Raw genomic sequence first — 26,143 nt, forward strand, 5'->3', positions numbered from 1 at the left:
CTGCTGCCCCCTAGCCGGTTGCCGTGGCAACGCGGCCGCCCGCCTCCAAGTACGAGCGGCCATTCCGTGCCCGGCCGGACAGCGCCGCGGGCCGCGGCGGGGGGGTGGGGGGAGGTGGGGGGGGGCACACGGAAACGGCGTTTCACCTTCCCCTAGATTCATTTTCCCCCCCACACACCACGTAAAGAAAATTTCCCAGCGAATTGCGGACAATCGCATGAAAAAAACCCAAATTCCACAAGCAAACACGCGCCTGCTCCCTACTTCTGAGTAGAGTATCAAAGTTAAAAAAAAAAAAGCAGCAGAAACAAAAGGAAATTCTGTAAATACAGTTTTGATTACATGAAAGAAACTGTCTAACTTTGTGGAAAAAGGAGCCATTCAAAGCATTCCAACGCAGTAAAAACCTATTACCTTAAATATGAGAACATCACCCGTGATGTCCCATCCCCCAACACCGGTGGCCTCCTGACTTGCTCTGAAACAGCGTCTGAGGCACCAAATAGCTTCAGCAGGGGGACCGTGCATTAGCTCATCCCTATTGCTTTTCCTTTAATAATTGTCTTTTTTTAAATCAAACTACTATTTTTAGAAACAAGTTACTTTTTATATAACCTACATATAAAGTACAAAAGAAAAATACAAAGTTACTTTTACTTAAGGTTGGGATTACTACTGCTGGGCTCAGCATCAATTTTTTGCTAATGTCTCTCCTTTTGTCCCACATTCTTTCTATCATTCTTCTCTGCCTTGAATTCCTAATTTCTGAGATTCGTTTCCAATTTCTACTCTGGATAATAGGAGACAATCTGTCATTGGTCCCAAATCCCAGTAAAGATGGCTGTAGCAAAGGGAAGACGAAGAGGTTGAAACGGACATTGAAGCAAAGTCTGAGAGTAAAATGTTGGAAAGTGCAGGATCTTTACACACCCAAGTTACTCAATTATCTTTGAAGAATAACTGAAATTGCCCAGACTTACCACTACTTCTTCCGTTTTCTCTTCTCTCTTTTCTTCCTCTTCATCAGTTTCTGCAGCAGCTCCATCTTCCTCATCACTGCTAGCAGACTCCAGAATTTCACTTATGTCCATTTTCCAGTTCCGAGGAACAACCTTTGTGTCAAGAAACACACTGGCCTCCTGTAGCCCTACAAAAGAAAGGGTCTGGATTTTACCTCACCTGCAATATTCACAATTACACAGCATTTTTAATTTCCTTTTCACATTCTTGTAAATCACGATGCCAACTTAAACCAAAATGAAATTAAGTAATAAAATAGATACTTCAGCTTTAAACTCTGAGTATACATACTGTAGATTTTGAGATTGTCAAATTTTAAAAATCAAGTTATCTGCAACTCAAGGAGTTTGAAGTCAAGAACATCCATCACACATGCAGCATGCAGTTGTTTTCTGGGTATAGGTCTCCACGAACACTCCTAAGATTTACACCTATGTGTGTGAGCAGTAGTAGAGATAAAGCACCTACACTTATCCACATATATTCTGTGGAACTGTGACGTGTTTCTGTATGAAAAAGATAAATACTGTAACAAAGCTATTAAAAAAGGAAACCCATCACAGTTAGATAAAGTACTTATGTTAAACCTGGAACCTGATAATTTTTTGGCTGCTCTAAAGTTCTTGTACTGTGAAATAGTTATTAAAAAGAAAGTGTAAGAAAAATCATTAAGAATTACATGAACCAATCAAAACTTTCTCAAGCTCTCTTTTGAGAATATCATGTTAAAGTTTTACTTGTTAAGGAGCTGTTCCACACCTTCACTCAAACCCAAGGAACTGCTATTTTTGAGTAGCATTTTTTGGCTGCTGGGTAGCAGGGTGTGGGTTTTTAAAATTATTTTTAATAATTACATTTTAAATATTTCTCCTTAACAAATGTCATGTTTTGATGTCTGATTGGGAGAAACAACACTAAAAGAATTATTTACATTAAGGTGAAAATCTGGCCTTTTACAAACTCACTAAAAATACATATTGTAGTCACATCATCCATCCATCCATCCAGAAATCAAGTTCTGAAATTATACTTTTAAACCAAACATTAATCACAGGCAGGCTGTCCTAATCAAGCTTACAGCTTGCTGTCTAGGTATTTTTAATGGAAAGATAACGTGGTTTGAGCAACAGCACAAGACTTTGCTGCTACAAGAGGTAACTATGAATTCCATTGTTCAATGACATTTCAAATATACTACTTTGAAAAATACTCTATTCACTTTCCATGAATTTGGAGTGGATCAAAAGAAGGAAATAAGAAAAAAAATCAAATAAACAAGACTTCTGCTAGGTGCTATTTTAATAATAAGGCAGCTATATCCAAAGCTTCTTTGATTTATTACATTTAAAATTGTTTGCAAAATATCCAAGAGCAATTATCAGAAATCAGCAGGCCACCATTTATCTGCAAAAGTTAAAAGTACTATTGCATGAGATTACTTTTTAAAAACACCTAGAATTTATTCTAATTTACCTTTTTTAGGAGAGGACTCAGATTTTGGCAAGTTCTGAACATCTAGTTCTTTAATGTCTTTTCTTGCTACTGAGTAACTGAAAAAGAGTAAGGTTCTGATATTATTTTTAAATCACAGTAAAGCAAACATTTGACCTAAAAAAACAGCAGTTTCTAAAATTTTCAAGATTTTTCATTCACTTTCAACATCCTTTCTAACAACTAAATGCATAGGGCATTTGTTATTATAGGTCCTAAAAGAAAATTCAAAGCAGTTTGAATAAGTAAATTTCTAATATTTTTTTTTAAATTCAGACACTAAAAGAACCCTTGTAATTAAATAAAGTTTGTAAAGCTTTATTTTAAGTGTTTAACCTGCACAAATTTGCAATGGTGAAATACTCTATGTAGGCAAAAATGTTTCCTAAACTGAAAAGATTCACATCAATCAACAGTTGCTACTGAAAACAGCAATCGACGTAAGATGAAAGAAAGCAGCTCTCTATTTTCAGAATGCAGCACTGAAGCCAAATTCACATATCTGCATCGATAAACAGATTTTTTATTTTTAGATTACAAAAGTGTTCTCACAGCAAAATATAAGCTGTTTTAAAGTTACACCAAATATTCAGTTACTGAGTTACTACAGTAGAAATGCTAACCAATCTGCAAGGAAAGCCTTACAGAAGTGAGTTATTATAATAAGATTTATTTTTTTTCTTCTTTCATTATTTCAGAAAAACTGGAGTAAAACCTCAGGAAATGGAGACCACCATTTTCTGAGGTTAAAGACATAATACAATGGAGGGAAAAAAAGGTAAAACAGAGCAAGTCTGCATGGTTTTCCAATAATATTGCCATCAGTATATTTGAAGAACGGGAATCATCTTAAGTTGTTAACACCTGGCGTTTTTTAAATCGTTGATTTTGTTTTTTAAATTAAGAAATACCAGCAACTTTAAAAATCAGATGAACTCTTATCAGTACACGTAATGTAAAGGTGGGAGAGCAAAAGCACGGAAGTAGTTAGCTGGATGTGGACTGTGAGTGACAAACGTGTACAAACAGCATTACACAAAATTGTACTCTTTCCTTTTGGAAGAAATAATGTCTTCAGAAGCAATATGTAATTCGTTCTGCATTTTTCTCCCACATAGATCTACCGAAGGTAAGTTATTACTTACAATTTGGAATCTGCAAAGGATCGGACTAAACACTGGTCCTTTTTCACTGTGATGTCATCATTACAGCTGGGAGACACAACCTGAAGTTTCAAATAAAACATTTTTTTAAGCAAAAAAGAAAAAAAAAAAAAGCTGATTTTGAAAGGAAAGAAAGATGGACAGCAGGAAAACTGCTGTTTTACTGTTTCTTATATTGTAATTCCTAATTCTGAGAAAAGAAGCCTACTCCAATTCATATTACTAAGACCAGTAATGACGAATTTCAAGGAGCAGTTAACCTCAAACTTTACTTGTTATTCACAAGCCAGAAAAGTCTGCAATTTCATTTGTCAACTTAAACCTAATATACCAGGGTGACATCATGGGATCCTGTTTATTCACTCTGCTTTTTTTTCTCTTCTTCACACAAAACCTGTTTAAAGCATCTATTTAAAGAGTCACAAACCCACTTATTTTATACCAGCTTCTGATATTTGGCATTCAAACTGAGAGGTAAGAAGTAGGGTGGGTTTTTTTTGAGAAGTGGACAATATAAGTTAGTGTGGAATCCAGTGCATCGTTTCACAGCAGTATAATAAGTCTAAAAAGGTGATAAAAATGCATTTGCAGTATTTCTATTACCACAAAGAGGACAAGCTTTTATTTTGCTCTAGACCACTTATAGACAAAAAATGTCAAATACAGATGAACCTAATGGATCTATCAGGACTCAGTGGAAGCTGTCCCATGCCATTCAGATGAGTCAGAAGTTTCACTCCTAAAATCAAGATAAGACATTGCCGTTTCTCAGGTAACAGAGAACAGAACAGGCACACAGCCTCCAGTAACTTAATTCCCTGGTTAGAACCATTTCAAGTTAAAATCTGCTGTTAGTAAAGGCATATATAACAATCAGAACACGTACAATACCACGTCACATTTTAAACAAATACATACAGCTGGATAAGTCAGAGTCAACTATTCACCCTACAATACACCAAAATGTTCTTTCAAGGAGGGCAAGACAACTAGCCTGTGTAGTTAGTTACCTTTTGATCCTGGATTCACGCAGGGAAATAAAATGTTAAACTAAGTTAAAAGATTTTAACAGCTGAGCTCTTTCCAGCTAACCCTGAAGACTCAAAATAAAGGACTACAGAATATACAGTTATTAAAATATGCAAAAAATTCATGAACCAAACAGGCCTCTTTAATTCCCCAAATAATTTTTTTAAACAAACACATCAAAGTAACAGAATTTGTGTATTCAGTTTGTCTGACAATACCAAAAAGTTTACTAAAGAAAGCAACTTTTAAGATGCACATCTAGACTTTCCTGTGTGTATAAAGAATCTGCAAAGTGTCTACCTTTACAGCACAAGCCTACTTGTACTTGAATTTATTTAATATATATTTATTATCAGCAACAGCAATGAACACTGTATCCTATACGGACAGTCAAATGAATGTAACTACCAACCTTTACTGCTATTATGTAAATTTATGTAAATACAAGCATGAAAGAAACTAGTATTTCTTTAAATTGTAGGTCTAAGGAAAAAGGTAATCATTACATTCAAAAAGATAAAAATTCCATTGCAATTAAAATTCATAATCTAGTTCTTAACTTGTCCTAACGTATCGTATTTTTTTCAAAGAATCATTTTATCATTTTACGTGCAGTTTTGAAAGACTTAAGAGTATAAAACTGTAACTTACACGTGAACATCAATCTTTGCTCTCCTACTTTTCATAGATACTATAGAATATTCGCATTTTTAGAAAATATGGGTAGCAGAGCTTAGCCTGACTACATTCACAACTTTACTGTAGAAGTTGTGACAGTTGCAAACCACCCTATCGAGGAAAAGCAGTACAAAGTAATAGATGACGCTCTTTGTCTAAAAAGATATTAGCAGTAGTCAAAGTCTTAAGCAACTTACCAAAGCTGCATACCAATCTGCCTTCTCAGAGTTACAAGTCACACTCACAACTTTGCCAAGCAATTCATCATTGAGACGCCTTTTATCTTCCTCTTCCTCTTCACTACTTTCTTCCTCTTTTTCATCTTCAGTACTAAATTATTAAAACATAGAGTATTTTAAAGTTTTTATCTGAAGTTAATATTTGAACGCAAATAGAGCTCACAACCAATCTTTCTTCTTGTTCTGCAAAGCTTATAAAAACAAAGCTAGAGTTTTAAGAACTGAAATTGCTTGAAATACTCTTAAATATTAATGCACTTACTTAGTAAGAGGAATTTTGTAGAAAAATAGTAGTAGTAGTAGTATTTTACAACAGCATCATGTTGGAACTGGAGGCATGAACCAGGATTTGATTGTGCAGACATGAAACAAAGTGAAATGGTCTCTACCCCAGAAATTTAAAAGCACCTTTTTTTATTCTACTTTGTGCAGTATAAAGAAGGTTAAAAGTCCTACATTCTGGCATATGAGTTCCTATTATATGAAAGAAACATGAACATTCTTAAGGCTACTACACAGAAAAAAACCATCAGTTTCATAATACTGCTAACACATGAAACATATCTGCATGAACTGAATTACTTAAGTCCATAAGCTGAGCAAAAAACTTACATGACCATTAGAGCTTCAATGGTACAACTTCAGTTTTAACAATGGACACTAAAGGAAAGAAAGCCACAGAGCACTATCAAAACTCACACAGGAAGAGAAGATCTTCTTCCTCTATTAGATTTCTTCCCAATAACTGGAGTTCCAAAATGCTCTGGATTGGTTAGTGGCAGTTGATCAAGCGTCTACATGGAAAAAGAGGAGACAAAAATAGTTTGCAATTTCTTCTTATTATAAAAAAGTAATAATAAAAGACTTAGTGTTCATTGCATGTCCATCATCGTCTTACCTCACTTTCTGCAAAGTGCCTTTCTCCCTTCAAGCATAATGAAGTTCGTCTCAAGGTCCTTTCATCACCGTCATCAAAAACTAATATGAAGCCAAGAAAACACATTGGCACAAAACAATCAGATCTCTTTTCCAAACTGACAAAACAAGTCTACTATTTATCTCACAAATTAGAATATTCTCTAAAACATGAATTCCAAGATCTCCATCTATACATTTATTTTGTTGACAAGCAAAATAAAGGGTGGCATTCAAGATCCAGTCTAAGAACAGACAATATTTTCACACGTAGATTCAAGCCAATATAAAGTAAGGCTTTTGGATGCAATAGCTCCAGTCTAATTTAGACAATCTTCTTATCAATACAGTGCACATTTCAAACCATAGCTACTGGTTGCATACCAGTTACTATTCAACAATCTCAGAGTTTTGTTTGGTTTCATGTTTGTGTGTTTTTTAACCCTATCCATTTATTCCTTACTTATACTACCTTTTAATCCTCTCTCTTGCTACAATCAACCTCACAAAACCAAAAATGAATGGAAAGAAAAACAAGTGGGAGAGTTTATTGCTACACTATCGACAATGTGCTACCAACAGACTGGGAGTGCTGGAAACTTGCAACTCTAAGTCTGACCCATCTATAAACAATACTTAGTAGACATTGTGTCATCTTAAAACTCATGTCCAAGCGAAAGAGAAATTCCATCAATTTCCATCAATACACAGCTGAAGACAACTACATTTCTATGAGGCTACTGCAAGCTTCGCCTGGGAAAGAACTACTCTTTAGTCAGTTTAAATAAAAACTCTTCAAGAAAACTTCCTTGAAGACAAGGAAAGAAAAGTTACTTCTCCCTACCCACTAGTTAGGTCCCACTGTCTGAGTCATGGGAAGGAGCCCTTTTCAAAGAGCAGAGACCAGGTGGCAGCAACGTGCCATTCCAGTAAGGCAAAAGTTTATTTGTATGGGTCAAAGTGCAAAAAAGGACTCTGTATTTTAAACATGCTTTGTCCAGTAGTGAACTTCCAAATAAATTTCAAGTGTTTTGCATATCATTATGATAATTTTGGCATACTTCTTCTAAAAAAAAAAAAATCTCTTGAGCCAGCATGTATATTGAATATATGTGTACTGTTAGCAAAAACGCAGATTGGTTGCAGCAAGAAACGCACTTGTTTTATTTGTCAACTTAATAAAATAGTCACATTCTCATAATCTTAGATTAAAACCAAAGACTGTAATAATAACTATATATAAAGGTATGAATACAATTTTAATTAAGTTTGATAAGACAAACTTTAAGGGTTCCTCTGTCTTCAAAGTAGAGATACTGCTATGGTATCCTCTACTACTGAATTATCTTAATGGCTTATATTACAATGCTTGTACACACAAAGCAACTAACTTTTCCCCCTCCAAAACCTAGTATTTTAAAAATGGCAGATACCTATATGCCTAATTAGCTATACTAGTTAATAATTTTTTCAAAACTAAATACCAGTAAGACCAGTCAACCCCAAATTCAGTATGCTACTCAAAATCCAGTTGTGGCCTCCCCAGTGCGGAGCAGAGGGGGAGAATGACCTCCCTCGACCTACTGGCCACTCTCCTCCCTACACAGCCCAGGATTCCATCCACCCTCTTCCTCTCTGTGTTACTAACTCAGCATTGGTACCCACTGAGCAGCTCAGCGCAGAGACCAGATTGATTGCTCAAAGTCATCCTGAAGTTCAGCATTGTCACAGTTTTACACCCTCACCACCCTTTTGAAGTTTAAGTTTCACTACCCAATCCAAATGTGCCAATCATCAGCTCGCTCTGTCCACTTTGATAACAATACTTCATTGGCATATTTTTAAGTTTAGGGTGGTTTGGCTGTTTGGGATTTTTTTTTTTTTTTAAGTGTTCTGTGCACCCTATAGCAGGTACAATTTCTCATCACTCTGAAAAGACTTAAAAGCAGATTACTATCATTATCCTTTGCCAAACATTCAAAACTGAAGTCAAGGTAGTAATTTTTCACAAATAACCATTTTAGGGGGAAAATGGCTGGTGATTGACAACAGGTAACATTAATGAAAAAAGTAAACAGAACCTGTTACTTGCCAGTGAAGAAAAAAAACCCCAAAATTAGTGTAGTTTATCCCCAATTTTGGAAGTCTTACCTATTTAACTAAAACCAGTATAGTAGAGGAAGAAATAGCAAGCCATTCATAAATCAGAACAGTTTTCAAACCAAAGCCAGTTGGCAAAGAACCCCTGTATCATACTGTAGAGAATATCAAACGTTCAAAATTTTTTTAATGACATCTACATCTTTCATCCCTAAAAGATAAAATCTTATAAATACTGTTAAGTAAAATGCACTAGAAAAACACACTAAACTCTACTTAAATTAGGACACATAAGGAAATTATGACAAAGAATTAGATGAGATGTTCTGCTTTTCTCAAGTACAACAAACATGCAAGTTAACTTAGAACTTTGAAAGTCACATTAGATATTACCAACCAATATGAGACAATTATAGATTGCAAATGTATTTGAATTTATATTTCACTTCCATGAACAAAACAACATGGAAGGAAAATAATTAATGCTGGATAATTATGTTTTCCTAATCACTCCTCAGACCCAGAGACAATGAAAGCATCAGTACACTCCCAGAGCTTGGCAGTCATGCTTTCAAACCTATTCCCGGTTTCATACCTGAATGAAGACAGGGCTACCCCATGCCTCAAAAGCAGCCCTCTTCACACCAGCCTTTTCCCACCATTTCTCTCCATTTTCTCTAGTTGAAGGTACAGAACTGTTCTATAAGAGCTGCTTGCCCCTTGCCATACAAGGAAAAAGTGCTAGGCCACTCTACATTTTGCAGAACTGAAACACATGGATTACAAAAGAGAAACCCAAAAAAAACCAAAACGAAAGCCCTTGCTGAAACCTCTCCCCTACCCCTAAGAGGAAAGCTGCTCCTTCCAAAAGGATGGAGTACTTCCTTTCATATGAGGGCAGGTACCACACAACTTCAGGAAAGGAAGGTGGAGAAGCAAAAATTCTCAGACCTCCTTCCTGAACTGCAGCAGGCCAAGGAATTGGTGTAACTGTAAGTGTGGAAAAATATCTCTGTTCAGCAGCCATGTGAGATTGTCCTGCCCGGGGAAAAGAAAATGCATGATAGAGCATAACAGCGCATGATTCCTTCAAAGTCATTGAGTCCAATATTCCATTTTACCTTGGTAATTTTCTTCCAGGACTGAAGTTCCTATCTTGATGGGGATCAGTAGGGGCAGAGGTAGAAGGACCATGAGGGGCAGAAACAGAAGGCACTAATATCTTTTGTATTTCAAAGTAATTTTATTGCTTCAAGGACAAACTGAAACTACCTTTGAACACATATGAGTTTTTAGATAGATAAGCCTACAACAATTTCTGTTGTGGATGTGCAACAGCATCTGCAACTGAGAGCATAGCTGCACAACTTAGAGCAAAACAACATCATTGCAGAACATCAAAATGTGTAACAGAACAGCATAAAAAGAAAGATTTCCTTAGCTAAATTAGCCATCACTTCATAAAGTGTTGATGGAGAAAGGATAGCACCACTTCTCATAATAAAAATATCAATTATTTGAACTACTAAAGTGGGGCCAAGTAAGAAGTCTGGCCGATTAATCACGATGCTTGAAATATTTGTAATTGTAGCTACTTTAAACTTGCTTTTCTTTTAAGGAAAATATTTGTTTGCATGTTATTGAAATGGTAATCAGAAATACACATTTATTGTCTCATCACCTTTCAAAATATCTTACTTTCTTAAACCAAGTAGGTCCTGTGGTTTCCATCTCACTTTTAAGAAAAATCTACTTCACCAAAGTACCATTCATATTACTGACACCTTATGCATGAACTTTTTAATGCTAGTCCTAGAGGCTTTAAGAGAATGCCTTTCTGATGTACAGTATCATACATTAAAGATTTCATAAATAAAGGCAGACACTTAGATACCATGATGGCAGTCATGTCAAAAGACCTTAATACGCTCTAAGCTGCAAATTCATTCCTCTTTTTAACCACATCCAGAACTAAGACTGTTTAACTCCAGTTAAAAAGCCTAGTACCAACAGGCACGTTAAAAACTGTTAATTTAATGTTGAATAACTTGTATTAATTCCTTAATTAGGCTATCGTTACAACTCCAAATTCTCCAACAGCAGAAATTCTAGAGGTTGCATGAGAATTCACTGAACAGTATCAGTTGTGGTACGGAGGGAAGGAAAAAGGAATGGAAGACAGGGAGGTATCTCCCCATATACGTGTAATGTAGTCATCAAAAGATGTGTCTAGTGCCACAATATTTATCTTAGAAGAGGTTCTTCCAAAGACAAGTCTGTTTTCAGATACCCTTTAAATATTACCATTGCCTAATTTTGTAGTGGGCATGCACCCCTTGAGGGTGTACCAGCTGACTGCTTCAGTAAATACTTCTCAACAGAGAATGAGACACACTAGCCAGGAACCTATATACTAGTGTTTAAGAGTGAGTATAACAAAGCAGGAATGACAGAAAGAAAATAAATGTTTCTGCTGGCCAGAGGCCTTTCTTCCAAATATGTTGCTTCATGATGAACACTGACAGAAGGGGAAAAAATATGACTAAGCAGCACAACCTGAAGGAACAGCCTCTGTTCCAGTCCCAGGAATGGAGTTTAATGTACTCCACAGAGACCATATTTAAACAGCAAATATAAAATTGAAATTTTCAAAAATTCGCTGCATCCCAATCTTGTTTATAATAACAGGAAAGAAACAGAATTGATTTGTTTTCTGTTTGTGGAAGTCTAGGCAAGCCAAAGTTATGACAGAAAAATAAAATCAAAGCTTTCCAGTGGGAATCAACACAATACTTCCCAAAAGTTAGAAAAAAAATTCTCTCAATTAAAGTTGAGTACCTCAAAAATGCATTAAATAGCACAACTTTCAACTCACTATTGATGAGCAGATATCTTCCATTCCCTCCATAGTATGCCTGTATATGCCATTAACAAAAATAATACTAACCCTGTTCTCACAAAAATGCTGTCTCAACATTAGTTCTCATTTATTTATATAAGAAAAATTAACAAGAAAATTAATCAAAATAATTTTATGGACCATGCCACAGAATACTGCAGATCAGTTTAACTATATCTTGTTTACAAACATCACTAAAATTAAAAAAAAAAAAAAAAGAAAAAAAAGCAAAGAAAAAGGAGAATATAGCAGGATACTAGCAATAACATCCTCATAATAGTTACGATATTACTTATACACAGAGCAATCAGTGTTACCAGAACAAGGCAGTTCTGTAATAGACAAGTAAATAGGGAAAACAACCCTCCAAGCTGCATTTGCTTTCTAACTTCAGATCCAACAAGTTATGCTACTGTTGCTGCCCAAAGGAGGAGAGATTCTATAGCACAGAGCAAGTAAACATTTTTTTCCTCATTCCCCATCCCATTCAGAAACTTTAAAATCTACCAAGACAATTAAAGTACATACCAAGAAGTAAAAACTACTCTACTGTCACTATGGACACTTAATTATTTTCACTAGCTGCCTCACAAAGTAGTAATTTGTGAGCTATCAGAACTTCTTGATGAACTTGTGCAAGTTTTGATGACTTGCTTTTTTAGCTGTGGAAACAATATAGAAAGTACCAAGAGTCATGCAAAACTTGTTGAACAACCTTATAAACAATTTGTCACTGTAAAAAGGCTTAAGAGCAAGATCCTGCAGTGTATTATGCTACTAAAGAGACAACATAACTCTAATTGAAAAAAAAAAGATACATCATTTTAAATGGGCTTCAGTTCCTCTTCAGAAATGTATGTGAAATATCACTGAAAACACAGAAGTGTGACCTTTAGTCTACTCATAGAAGACTATCACTTCACAAACAAAAAACCTACTTTCTACTTTCTGAAGCTGCTTTTTCTGATATATTACAGTCATCTTACTATTGTTACATATAAAGAGATTTAAAAAAATATATAATCTACTTCCTTGTTTTCCCTACAGTACTGTTTGTACACATTTATTTTTTTTAACACTCAGTCCACATTGTAATAAAGATGGTTTTATAATCAAAGGCTCTATCCAGTTGATTTTCAACAAGGTTCAGTTAATATATTTTTTCACCATCACATCTGCTCCTCTACCTGCATGCTGTCTAAACACACCTTTAGTGCAAAATGCGGTGCCATTATTTTTTCTAGATTCTCTAGAAAGCAACCAAAACAACTACTGCACAGTTCCTATGTGCTACAGGCGTGCTTAAACAACCTATATGTCCCAGGTAAAACAACAAATTTATGGTGGTTCAGGGCATAACATAGAGCACCTGCAAAGTGGGGCAACAGGACAGCTCCCCGTCACACTTATATTGGATCCCTGGATGACACATGCACAGCCAGAAGATGAAGTGATGCTTCTGGGATGTAGAACTCAACAGGATGCTGGGAAGAACTGGTCAACCAGCCACACAAACATGACTAGTGTCCTACACATACTACAAAGTATGTGCTGTTCAACTTATGAAAAGACAAACTGACAAGCCTCTGGCAGGGATGAAATCAATTGACTGTGGTGGCACTGAGAGCTTTTATCACCCTTCGTAGCGGAAAAAGGCATGTCAGGAGCTTAAAGTTGTAGTGGAGCCAAGACCAAGTCAATTTTTCCTGCTAGCATAGATATCTCCATACAGCATCAGAAGAGCAAAACTTCTTTGAAAAATAGGAAAATGTGACTATAAATAGCAATCTTGCTCCTGAAAGCCCTCAGACATGACTGATGGTTTGTCTTCTGATAAATATTCTCAGTTATGAACAAGAATTTTCAAAATCCATGCATGAAAGAGGACTGGGGCCAAATCCTTTAATACCTTTCATTTCTGTCACTACCAGAGTGACATCACAGAGTGATGCAACTGGTGGCTGAGACTACACTAAGTTTCCAGAACAACTCAAGCAGACTACACAAAACTTCACTGGCACAAGAAAAAGCACTCAGTATCTAACTCCTCTCAGCACACACTTGCTCAGCTTTCCCTGCAAACTGCCATAGTGACTACATGAGAGGAGGAAGTTACAACCATGTGAGGCCAGAAGCACAAGCAGAGGTACGGTCCTCCCAAAGGTGTCTCACAAGTGGGGTCTGGCTTCCAGCATAGTCAAAGTCGTGCCATGTTGATGTACAACCCCAGACTAGAGCCAAAAAGGAAATACCCTATTGGCTTTGCAGACTCACGCAGTGTTGAAAAGAATGAGAAAAATAATTTTTTTACTATTTATGTTAAAGAATTCTGCCATTTCATGATAACTTTTAAAATGATAAGAGACATGTCTTCTCTTACAGAAAAGTACCAGAAAGAATCATAGAATTGTCTAGGTTGGAAGGGACCTTTAAGATCATCTAGTCCAACCATCAACCTAGATTATAAAAACCATCACTAAACCATGTAACTAAGCACTTCATCAACCCATCTTATAAATACCTCCAGGGATGGTGACTCAACCACCTCCCTGGGCAGCCCATTCCAATGCTTAATGACTCTTTCAGTGTAAAAAATTTTCCTAATATCCAACCTGAACCTCCCCTGGCGCAGCTTGAGGCCATTTCCTCTTGTCCCATTGCCTGTGACTTGGGAGAAGAGACCGACCTCCCCTGGGTACGCTCTCCTTTCAGGAAGTTGTAGAGAGCAAGAAGATCTCCCCTCAGCCTCCTTTTCTCCAGGCTGAACACCCCCAGCTCCCTCAGCCTCTCCTCATAAGACTTCTTCTCCAGACCCCTCACCAGCTCCCATGCCCTTCTCTGGGCCACCTCTAGCACCTCAATGTCTTTTTTGTGGTGAGGGGCCCAAAACTGGACACAGCCCTCGAGGTGAGGCCTCACCGGTGCCCAGTACAGGAGGAGAATCCCCTCCCGAGTCCCCCTCGCCACACTGTTCCTGACACAGGCCAGGATGCTGGTGGCCTTCTTGGCCACCTGGGCACACTGCTGGCTCACGTTCAGCCGACGGGCGACCAACCCCCCCAGGTCCTTTTCTGCCAGGCAGCTCCAGCCACTCTGCCCCCAGCCTGGAGCGCTGCAGGGGGTTGGTGTGACCCAAGTGCAGGACCCGGCACTTGGCCTTGGCGAACCTCATCCCATGGGCCCCGGCCCATCCATCCAGCCTGTCCAGATCCCTCTGCAAAGCCTTTCTACCCTCCAGCAGGTCGACACTCCCACCCAACTTAGTGTCCTCTGCAAACTTACAGAGAGTGCACTTGATCCCCTCGTCCAGATCATTGATAAAGATGTTAAAGAGAACCGGCCCCAATACCGAGCCCTGTGGGACACCACTTGTGACTGACTGCCAACTGAATTTAACTCCATTTGCCACACCACTCTCTTGGCATGGGCCTTCAGCCAGTTTTTAACCCAGCTGAGAGTACTCCCATCCGAGCCATGGGCAGCCAGTTTCTCCAGGAGGATACTGTGGGAGACTATATCAAAGGCCTTACTAAAGTCCAGGTAAGCAACATCCACAGCCTTTCCCTCATCCACCAAGTGGGTCACTTTGTCCAAAAGCCATAATTCTAAAAAAATAAGGTTTAACACTCCTTTTCACTCTAAACAGTATATAAAGTCCTACTGTTGACAGCAAGGTCTGCTAGAAACTGCAAATGCCTCTCACTGCTTTGGGTTTTTTCCTATGTCCTACTCATTGCAGAGCAAAAATTCTTAAATACATGATTTCTCTTTCTTTCTTTAGAAAAACTTTTACATGATTTTATCTAGCAAAATACAAGGCACAAGGTTCAACATATTTGACCTGCTTTTTTATTTTGTTTAAAGTTGTGGTCATGGTGAAATTACATACACTTAGTGAGATCTAAACCCATATAGATTACTGACCTCACTTTTGTCAAAAAATAGACCATACTCGCTCTGATGGGGCAATCAAAAAGGCTGTTGTAACAGCAACTCTTTGGATGCTTGCTCAATGAAATACTGTTTCTCACTTTTATATAGACACTACATTGTTTCTAGTTATGTACAGAAGGGATACAAAAGTGCTTCCTTAAAGAACATATACATAAGGATTCCTGTTTTCTGAAATTCTGGTAACACTTGTAAGACTCTAGAGAGAATGTGAAAGGAGAAAAATACAACTATGCACTTTGTAAGGTGTGGTCTGAACTGTGGTTTCTTTTTTTAAGTCATTTCAGACATTATTTCAGTATTTACCTGAAGCACTTTACAAGTTAACAGAGGATCAGGTGGGCAATACACTAAGTAAACCATAATTCAAACCTGGCTCAGCTAAAAGCAGATCTGATAGACCCTTCTAATGCTATGCAATTATCACCTAGCAATATATTCAGCACTTCAAAGGCATCAATGCAGCACTTTAAAATGCTATTATTTAAAATGAATTTACTTAATTTACAAATTTTTAAGATTAAAACATCCAACTGAGCCATTTCTTATCCGAAGAACTTAATCCGCTATTACTGTCGTCCCACTCCAGATGCAAGTGAGCAGATGAGAGGGCTGACTTGTGCGATGACATTTTCCACACATTGTTAAACTTCCACTCCAAACAGCCTGTTTCTTCACCTACTCAAACTGAAAAGCTGAATTTCAAAGGTAGTTCCAAAAGTATTTCCAAATCACAGCTGAAAATTTCAATACAGCTCAGAGACTATAGTAACATCATTATTATGTAAAAAATAGGTGAAAAAGTGATTCCATGGCAGTTACAATAAAAATAAATCCTTATATAATTTGGGTACATGAACACCACTAAAAGACAGGAGATACTGTTAAAATAGACTAATGGATCATCATTGTGGCTCTTTCGTTATGTTGGTGGCAAAGGAGCCTACTACAGCAAACTCAACATAGCATTTCTACTGGTTCACCTCAGTGAATAAAGCAAAGTTGTTTCAGCTGACTTTCCTCCTTTAGATACCTATCTGAAGTAGAGAACCTGAGTTGCAAAAGTGAACATCATTACTTCTCACTAGGCACGTATGCAGTTTTTTTGATATTTGTACTTAATACTTTGAATAAGTTTGTCCATTGTCTTAATACATTTGCATATGGAAAACATATTAATTTATTTTCCCTATTCTGCCTGTCAAAAAATATTTTGAGGAGAAAGAAAATGGCAAATTATTCCACTGGTTCGAGTTTATGAGGAATTGCACTTTAATAAATGTATAAAGTAAAAATCATGGCATGCACGATTTATCTCCTGTGTTATTGGAGAGAGTTTAACAACTTGTTAAATCTAAATAACAATCCACTAATACAGGGGCAGAGCATGTATTCACCGTTCAAGTTACCTGGCTCATCAAGTAAGGATTTTTGGCAGAAGTGGACTGCCCAAAAAAAAAAAAAAAAAAAAAAAAAAAAAAAAAAACAAAAAAATTTTCTTTGTTGCCTCAGTGCAGGACTCTCCACTTCTACAACAAAGAAGCTCTTACAAAAAAAAAAAAAAAAAAAGAAAAAAAAAAAAGAAGACAAATAAGTTTTGTTTTAGCAATGAATAGTTTAAAGCCTTTTTTAATCACTGAAGCAGGAATACGTAGCGGTGGTTTACCGATGTAAATCTTCTGTTCCAAATTCAGAATTAACTAAAAATACTACTTTAAAACTAAAATAATTAAGAGTTTAAAAATTGAAATGCTAACTGATAAACCATGAAATTATTAGTGCAAGATTGATTTTCTTATCTCTTCTGTATCAGAATGGTGAAATATAAAGCAAAGCTGAAGGTCCAGTGTTCTTCACTGAGTATGTTACATCATAGTACTAAACCAAGTAGATTTTAAATCTTCTGCACTCCAAAATAATCCTGCCTTTCCTCCCTGACCTGACACACAGTACAATTTTACAGCAATATTAAAATCTTGAAGAAAAATGCAAAGAGCAGTGATCTTTGACAACTGGTAAGTCAATTGGCTTATATTTAAAGTGTGCAATAACAATAATAACCATGAAGTAATAAATCCTTCCAAATTATCTGCAGTGAGCGCCTTATCCTGATCCCACCAAAGATGACATAACCTCACCTACTGCAACGGAAATGTTGGATTACTGAAAATATCTTCTTTATATCTTAAAAAGGGGGTTCATGAATCAAAATAATTGATACTTCATCTGATAGAGGATTTCTCAATAGAGTACAAAAGATCATGAAGTAAAGCTGAATACATTCAGTATATAAGGCAGGTAGTAAGAAACAAACAGCTTAAATTTAACAGTACCTATCTCAAAAGCAATGCCAAAGAGTAGTATTTACCATACAATTAAGAGGAGCAGTTTCTCTCCATACTACTAATAGTGAATATAACACTCCACCACTGTAAGAAAGTTGTGCAAAAAAAGGATGGGTGCTTGAAAGCTCTTGCTATTGTTTCATACAAAACACAACCCTCAATTCTACACAAAAAAGAGGAATGACTTCAGAATGCACAGTGGTGCTCCCAATGCTTTTCTTGTGTACAAGACTGCATATAGTGAAAGAAGGCTTGCATTTCCGTCATTCATTACATGCCACAGGTTTTCACCTATTTAGTACAATTACAAGGTTTACATCTTAAAATCTGCAAGAGTTATTTTGAATTCCAGTGAGTGAGACGACATCGGTATACGTATGTTGCACCAAATAAAACTTGATTGCTCAGCCCCACAGTTACCATTGCAACAGGCTCTCTGAACATCAAATAATTATTATCCTATTTTAAATGGAAAAGGAAACAAGACCTGGAAGACTTAAAGAAGTAGTCCCCTACAAAATCTAACTCTGATCTTGCAATACAAAATATAATTACTTCCAGTATTACCTATTACTAGAAACATAGTGTTCAAAGATTACCGACCGTAAATGAAAGCAGGTGTCTACTCACCTACAGTATACCAGCTAGCATCTGTCAACTTGCTGATAACAGCTTCTTGAAAGGATCCATCAGGCATTTTGGTTTCAACCACTGCACCAACCTGCAAAAAGGAGTATCTCAAGGTTACATGTAATCTCAAACTCATATAATAGAGAAAAACACATAGGCATTAATTCTTCTGGCAAGCTAAATTTTTTTGGTGGTTTTTTTTTGTTGTTGTTTTTAAGACTCATTTTAACTAAATGCTACTTTGCAAAGTTTAGTTACTTAGCAGGTAAGAACAAAGGTCCTTAAGTGTGAAGGCTGAACTGGGAGTAAAGCAGTAAGAAACTCAGATCTAATTTCAGCATGACTTATATCACCACAAGAAATAATAGAAGGTTAATTGCAAATAAATATTCAAATATTCACTCAAAGTAATTATTATTTTATTACTGATGTGCATGCAATGACTACTGTTTCTTATACTTTAAAAACTGTTATACTGTCAGCTACATCAGCCTTTCAGTAGCAGCATACAACATACATTGGTGTTCTTGCAGTAGCTAGGGAAAAGACAAAGACAAAAAAAGATGATCTGCTCTAGAGCTCTATTTGCAGTCAGTGTTTATAATGAGGCTATGTACTTTAGCAGACAACCGTTACATATAAAAATACAAATCAACAAATATTTTTATAAAAAAATACATCAACTCTTTTAAAACACAATATTGTCTACCAGGCTTGAACTTAGCTTCGTAATCAAGCTCTCTATTACTTACAAGAAGTTTCAAAGTTTCATTACATATAAGAAGTGTTGTGTCTTACAAGATACAAAAATAATTGTGCACGCAAAACTGTTTGCTTATGAAGTATACTACATGGAGAAGCAGGAGCAGCCTCTATAAACTACAAGAGTACAACTACTAATTACTTAGAATCAATCTGATCTAAAGTAATGTTGATTTAAATTCTATAGAACAGGTACCCACATAAACAGCATCAGAATTCAGAATTTTACAAACCAATTATGTGATTACACAAAAAAAAAGGCACGCAATATACATACTCTTAGAGGTCCTTTCACTTGGTCATCCTGCACTAACTGAGTTGAGTTATCCCCCTTCAGGACCACCTGAAACACATTCATAAACATTTTATACATACCTTATTTTTAGTAACATAGAAAAAGCATATGCAATTGCATCTATATTTTTTTTAAAATAAGATCTTTATCAATCAAAGAGACCCAATCATTGAACACAAACGCTTTGCATGGATGCTTTTACTCACAGGATGCGCCAAGTATCACATTTAATATTTAATCCAAAACATTCAAGAACAGGGCAAATCAAACATCAGCCTTTCCAATGCAAAGAAAATATATTTTGCTTTAAATTTGGATATTGATGCAATCCAGGGCATACCAGGAACTGGGCTTCCAGATCAGAAGGCTTTTTCTCTCTCTCTCTACTTCAACTGTAGCACTTTATGAGCAACACACAGACTACTAAACTACAACCAAAAGAAAAAGATCTCTTTTTTAAATATGCATCAAAAAACTGACCACAATGCCACCATTTCTGTTACCTTGAGCAAGAGAAAGTGCTTATGGTAAAAATGTGAATCACTACAAGTGTAATGAAAACAAGGATCAGTTACAGTGCTAGTAAACTATGCTTCTCCCTTTAAAATCCTACATTTGACAAGGTCATAGTGACGAGACAAAGTAGGTCTGCAATTTGAATCCCTGAGTTTGCAGAGATTCAGTTACAAACAAAAAAGACTAATATTTAGATGTCAACACTATTAATTGTTTCACTGCCGTTTGTTATAGCAAAAACTCCTACAGTGTTTTAATGATAATAAAAAAATATCCAAAATTCCTATTTCTTTTCAGGAATCAAAAGTTCCAGGAGCTTTCAGTTATCCCCTAACCATAGTCTACACTGTAGCTGTCTGTATTTATAAATACAACACCAGTGGTATGCTAAAATAGCACCGGTATTAACATACATTCAGGTTAATAACGCAGTTTATGCAGTTTTTATTTAAAATTTTATATTGGCATTGAGATGAATACAAATCGTCCTGCTACTCAGGAAAGACTACTGGACTTTTTTGACTCTTTGCACTCTTGGCAACCATGCCAAGGTCTTCATTACAATATCAGGCTTCGCTTGTTAAAACTTCAATGGCTATAATATAATTGAGATACAGTGACAGAAATTTCCACCAAGTCACAGCAGCCTCATATGCTTCACAATCTTACAATGGAGTAATAAACCATATGATTTTAATGGAAAAATGAAACTCACACCTATTAACAGTTTAAAAACTCTATCAGACCAAAGATGCAGATACAAAGTCAAGGATGGCAGGAAGCGCAGCACGCTGCTTCCTATGGAGCTTCTCACTAATACAGGTTTCAAAGAACAGCCCGTGTTTCCAGAAGTATTCATTAAGAACAGGGGAAAAGACTCCAAGATCTGAACTGTGGAGCTTTTTTCTAATCATGAAAAGCACTCTGATAAAGTGGTATGTTCTAAACATGTAACTGAAGAGGCTGATAGCTCGAAGAACAATTTTTACATATATATACTTTGAATTCTTAACTTTTATTTAACTACATTTTACTCTTGCTTTCCCATACTAGCATTAACAACAGTACTGCAAAATCAAAATAATTACTTTCTTTTTTGTTTGTTTTGGCATAAGACCTGTAAAAGTAGATTAATATTATGTGCCAGTAGAAACTCAGCTACAGACAGATCACACTGTTTAGAAGCAGCAGCAAGATGCTCGAAACTTAACAAATGATATCCCAGATTAGACATTGGCTCTTAATTCCAAGCTATAAAAATGAGAATGTCAGCTGGAATGAAATAGAACTTTTGCTTCTGAAGAGGTTATTCTTATTCCTTATTACTCATGTAAAGCCATAATCCTCTCCTTGTGACATCAAAACTGATTGCTGTGAAACTGAGGCATTCATAAACAGAAGACAACTATGATCAGAAAAGAAGGAGGAAGAGCAGGTAATTTGAAAGCTTGTTCTGATTCCAGCATGCTCCTAGAAAAAAATAAAAAAACAACCAGCCTCCCCCCAAAAAGAATAAAAACCACCCCAAACCCAACACCAAAATACAAAAAACCACATTCAAAACCCTTAAAACCTGTACAATGAGGTGATGAACATTTCCAAATTTTCAGGACTAGGATCTCCTCTGACAATCCTCTCAACACAATGATTTAATAAAATCAGCAACAATCACAGTACACTACCTTGACTTTCACAAGCCTTTTCACTGTCTTAATCTTTGCCTCACAGAAGGCACCACGGTATTTGGCACTGACATCAGTTCCCACTGTCAGGTAGGCAGGCTCATCTGCTGCCTATTCAGAAACAAAAATTAAAAATAAAGTTTAGTTCTTCTCATTTATCTTTACAGCTGCATCACATTATACATTTAATTTTACATCTAAACTTTTAGATTTACAGATTCTTAAGTGATAAACATCTGTACTCAGTATTACAATCAGACTGTTCTTTAAGTGTGTGTGTGTGGCGGGGGGGAGGACACCAAAAAGTTACAGGAAGTTTTGTTTTACCAGTGATGGTGACACACACCACCACCACCCCCAGCCAATTTTGTCAGCCTCATTACTTTCCCAGAAATACCTTTGAAGGCATTGAACTGGTAAGTGAAACATCTCCTTACAAAAAGGGCAATAACAAGCCAATAACTGACCAATAATTCAAGTCATTCCTATACAGCATACAAAAGGAAAATGTTTCAATTGCAAGAAGGCAGTATAAAAGATAGTTGTATTTTTTTCAGGTATAAGCAATCAAATGATACCGAGTATTTAAAACATCTGAGATTGCTATTATCCCAATACTTAGAATTAAATGTATAACATGATATATATGTGATTTTATTTTCCTGCTGACTAAAAGGAGATCTCTAGTGAAATTTGTTGTAATCTTTCAAACAGCTGTTAACTACTATTTGTATTTCCTGAAATGCCTTTATCAAAGCTTAACTGCTTATGCATTTTAGAAAAAAAAATAAATGTTTTTCATCATGTTTTCCTTAATCTGCACTTTATAACTCAACTTTCCACTTTATCAAACTTGGGGCAAAATTACCACATTGAAAGTGTCTGTCAAGACAGGAAATCAGCTCGGAATGTTAAATAACTGGGGTTTTTTGTTATGGGTATTGGGTTGTTTAGGGTTTTTTAATTGTTATTATTTCTCCAATTCTAAAAGCAAAATGAGTTTTTCTCTCCTGTGAATTATACTGCAATTTTTAAGCCTTTGTACTAAAAAAAAAAAAAAAAAAAAAAAAAAGGGCAACAGCTAAGGAGGGACAAAAACTGTGGTTTTACAAACTTGCAATAACAACTGCTGATACACGAAGCATCTAAAGGCAGCAGCCCTCAGGACAACAACCCGGAGACGTTACAAATTTTCAGACAACTCCTGCGAGGTGGTAAGAGCTTTGCTCACCCACACCTCAGCCGGAGAGCAAAAACAGGATTTGCAGCACGCACCGAAACCCTGCCTAGCTTTTTCCTACTCTTGCTCAGCCCCTTATGAGCGATTAAAAAAAAAATGAAACTGCCAGAGCTGCCAGCCGGGGGAGGGGAGAAAAGGAGCCTCTCCCCGCTCCGGTGTCGCCTACCTTCATCTTTAAAGGTTATGTGAGGAATTCCAGCTCAAAGTCTTCTCCTCCCCGCGAGCACACGGGAAAACACTGCAAAACAAGGAGGGGGGGGAGACACGACGCGGGGGGACGGTGAAGACGTCTCCCCGTGAGGAGGCGGCCGGGTGCGGGGGCAGTCCAACGCGGGCGGCGGCAGCCGCCGCCCCGTCCCAGGCCCGGCGGGCCGCGGAGGGAGGGAGGGAGGGAGCGGGGCCGGGGCCGCCGCCCGCCGCTTCCCGCCCGGCGGCCCCCTCAGTGTGTCACGTCGCCATTGCTCCCGCTCCCTACCTCGGCGCGAAGGGGCCGGGGCAAGGCGTTCAAGCCGTGAGGAAAAACACGCCGCCCCGTAGGGGCAGCTCCTCACCGGGGGAGGGTGAGGGGGCGGCGGGACTCGGCGCTGCCGCCGCCTTCCGCGCCGCTCCTCGGCCCTCGCAACTTTCAGCGGCCCACGGAGGGACGCGCCGCCGAGCCCCTCCTCCCCGCCCCCCTCACCAGCCTCCGGGCGGACTTCTCGCTCCCCTCCCCGGGACACCCACCCGGACAGCCCGCCGGGACGCCGCGGTCCCCCGGCCCAGGGCAGGGGGAGGTGGAGCGGGGACGGGCCAGGGCCGCGCGCCTGAGGACAGAGGGCGGCGCGGGCGGTCCCCAGCGCCAGGCGCCGGGGGAGCCACCGGGGGAGGCGGCCGGGGCGCTCGGAGGGGGCACGGGGCGGAGTTTGGCGGGGAAGGGAGTCCCCGTCCCCGCCGTGAGGGGAGCGGCGGGCGTCTCCGTTCCCTCACGGGATGCTGCCCGAGGGGCGGGTGGGTTGGGAGCAGGGGAAGGGAGAGTTCCCGGCCCCGCTCCGCCTCCCCTCCCCCGGGACGGTGGCGGAGTTGCGGCCGCTGAGGCGCTCCCACCGCTCCTCGCCGCCTCCTACCTCAAAACTCGGAGCGAAGTGGGCAGCCCGGCGCTGCCCAGCCCCGCCGCACTCCGCCGGCGCTGCGGCCCCCTCCGAGACGACGACAGCCCCGCGAGCGGCGGCGGCGGCTGAGCGCGGCCCCGCTCCACCCCCTCCAGCCCAGACTCGCACCGAATCAGCAGCGACGAGCCCAATAACAAGCTGTTGAGCAGAATCTGCCCTGCTTGAGCTCCCATTGGCCCCCTCGTGACGCCCGGGGGCTCTGCCCCGCCCGGATTGGGCGCCGCGGACAGCACCCCCATTGGCCACAGGGCGGCCGGCAGAGGGGCATTGGCCGGCCGTTGACGCAGGTAGAGCTACGGAGACTTTTTATTGGTGTTCCTCCAGAGCGCCAGCCGATTGGCGAAGGTTGACGTGAAGTCAGAGTACCCCCACAGGCGATTGGTAGGAGTCGGATCCGGATGTAGCTTTGGGAGCAGCGATTGGCCACGGCTAGGGGACAGGAAGAGCAACTGCGCGGTCTGATTGGTGCGGGCCGTCTCTTGGAGACGCGGTGAGGCGGGGACGAGCGGGAGGGAGGGAGACGGGCGGCGGTGACGGCGTCCTGCGGCGGCCCGGGGCACGCGGGGCGCATGCGCGGCGGTCAGCCTCCCGCCGCCATTTTGCGTGCGGCTCTTTCCCATTTTAGGCCGTGGGAGGAAGGTGAGGGGACGAAGCTAGCGCCCGTCTCGTGAGCGGTTTGGGAAGCTTCGCTCGGTGCGGCTTGGCGCAGAGCCTCCTCCCGCGCTCCAGAGAGGCGGTATCTCCTCGTTGCTCCCCCCCCGGGTCAACTATCGCGCCGTCCTCTGTCCCGCTTGGCGGCGGCGGTGACGGCCCCGGAAGTGAAGTGGCGGCCATGGTGGGGTGGCGGCGCCTCTGGCGGCGCCCGGCGGAACCTCTCGCTGAGAGGGCGTGGAGGAGCTGGGCGGTCTGGCGAAGCGCGGGGCCGCCGGTAGCCGTCCCGCGCCGCTCTCCCCACGGGAGCCCATCGGAGTGTGGAGTGGCGGCGCTGAGGCGGCCCGCCCGCCGCGGTTGGTGCCGAGGGCCCCAGCAGAGATACCGCCGGGGCTGCAGGTAGGGGCTGCAAGGCGCTGCCCGTGCCGCTCTCCCCTCAGCCGGGCCCGTGGGCGGGGCAGGGGTGGTCGCGCTTCCCTGGGAGGAAGGCGTTGCTCCGTCGCCATTAATCACCCTGCGATGCACTCGGGGTGAAGCCCGGGGAGGGGGACGTGACCGTCCCTCGCTGTCCGGTATCTGCTGTACGCGGTGCTGGCGGTTGTGGTGGCCGCCTGACAGGCCGCTGAGGGCATCTCGTCACAGAAAGGTGCAGTGAGAGCGGGAGAAGACTGTAGGTGTTGGCGGGGCTGAGTGCTTGGCGGGGCGGGGGGGTGAGGGGTGTTTCCTCGTCCGGTCCTTCCGTCCCCGTGGCGGATGCTCTGAAGGTGCAGTCTCACCGGGCAGGTATCTGAGACCGGCACCTGTCAGAGGGGCTGGGGGAGAACCGGTGCTCAGGGGCTAGCTTTGACACTGCTAAACAGTAGTTACTCTTTATAATAATAAACTACATGTATTAGTTTATATTAACTACTGTTAATAAAATATGTGTATTTTTAACATTGGTTTCACGTTTTGGGCTTTTTAGATAGAACTTTCGGCATAGTTGAATGTAAGGCAGTTCCACTATTTTTCAACAAAGTAATAAGTGTCTGTTTGATAACGTTCACTCTCAGTTACAAGACCTATGTTAGGTTTATCTAAAGCAACAGCGGAGGGACTTACCAGTATAGTTAGGGGATTCATTGTGCTAATTTGACAGAAAAAGATCGTTAGTTTAGTTGTAGTTTCTGTGCAAGTTCTTTTTTGAGGGTGTTTTTTATATTCTTTTTTTATTATTAAAACTGATACTTTGGAAAGCAGTAGGCAAAAGAACAGTTCTCTAGGGAGTTTAACAAGCGGTGACGTATAATACAGATAAGGTTTAAGATATAATGCACACAAGGCGTGTTTAGAGTTGACTGAATGGGATGTCTGATATGAGGGAGGGGTAGCTCTAGAGTTCTGGGTTGT

General features: G+C 39.8%; 1 protein-coding gene across 1 annotated transcript in view; it reads right to left on the minus strand.

Moving 5' to 3' along the window:
- Positions 1–24,227, minus strand: part of ARID4A (AT-rich interaction domain 4A) — a 51,750-nt gene extending 27,523 nt beyond the window's left edge. Inside the window, exons 1-11 of the mRNA XM_014959956.1 lie at positions 24,059–24,227; positions 23,122–23,193; positions 21,716–21,826; positions 19,500–19,565; positions 18,461–18,551; positions 6,519–6,598; positions 6,320–6,414; positions 5,579–5,711; positions 3,657–3,736; positions 2,494–2,570; positions 981–1,147 (exon numbers count right to left, since the gene is read on the minus strand). Coding sequence (XP_014815442.1) covers positions 981–1,147; positions 2,494–2,570; positions 3,657–3,736; positions 5,579–5,711; positions 6,320–6,414; positions 6,519–6,598; positions 18,461–18,551; positions 19,500–19,565; positions 21,716–21,826; positions 23,122–23,127 — 906 coding nt within the window. The 5' untranslated portion in view covers positions 23,128–23,193; positions 24,059–24,227. The remainder of the gene's footprint in view (positions 1–980; positions 1,148–2,493; positions 2,571–3,656; positions 3,737–5,578; positions 5,712–6,319; positions 6,415–6,518; positions 6,599–18,460; positions 18,552–19,499; positions 19,566–21,715; positions 21,827–23,121; positions 23,194–24,058) is intronic.
- Between the last annotated feature and the right edge of the window lie 1,916 nt (positions 24,228–26,143).

The sequence above is a fragment of the Calidris pugnax genome, unplaced genomic scaffold, assembly GCF_001431845.1.
Source record: "Calidris pugnax isolate Ruff unplaced genomic scaffold, ASM143184v1 scaffold435, whole genome shotgun sequence".
NCBI lineage: Eukaryota > Metazoa > Chordata > Aves > Charadriiformes > Scolopacidae > Calidris > Calidris pugnax.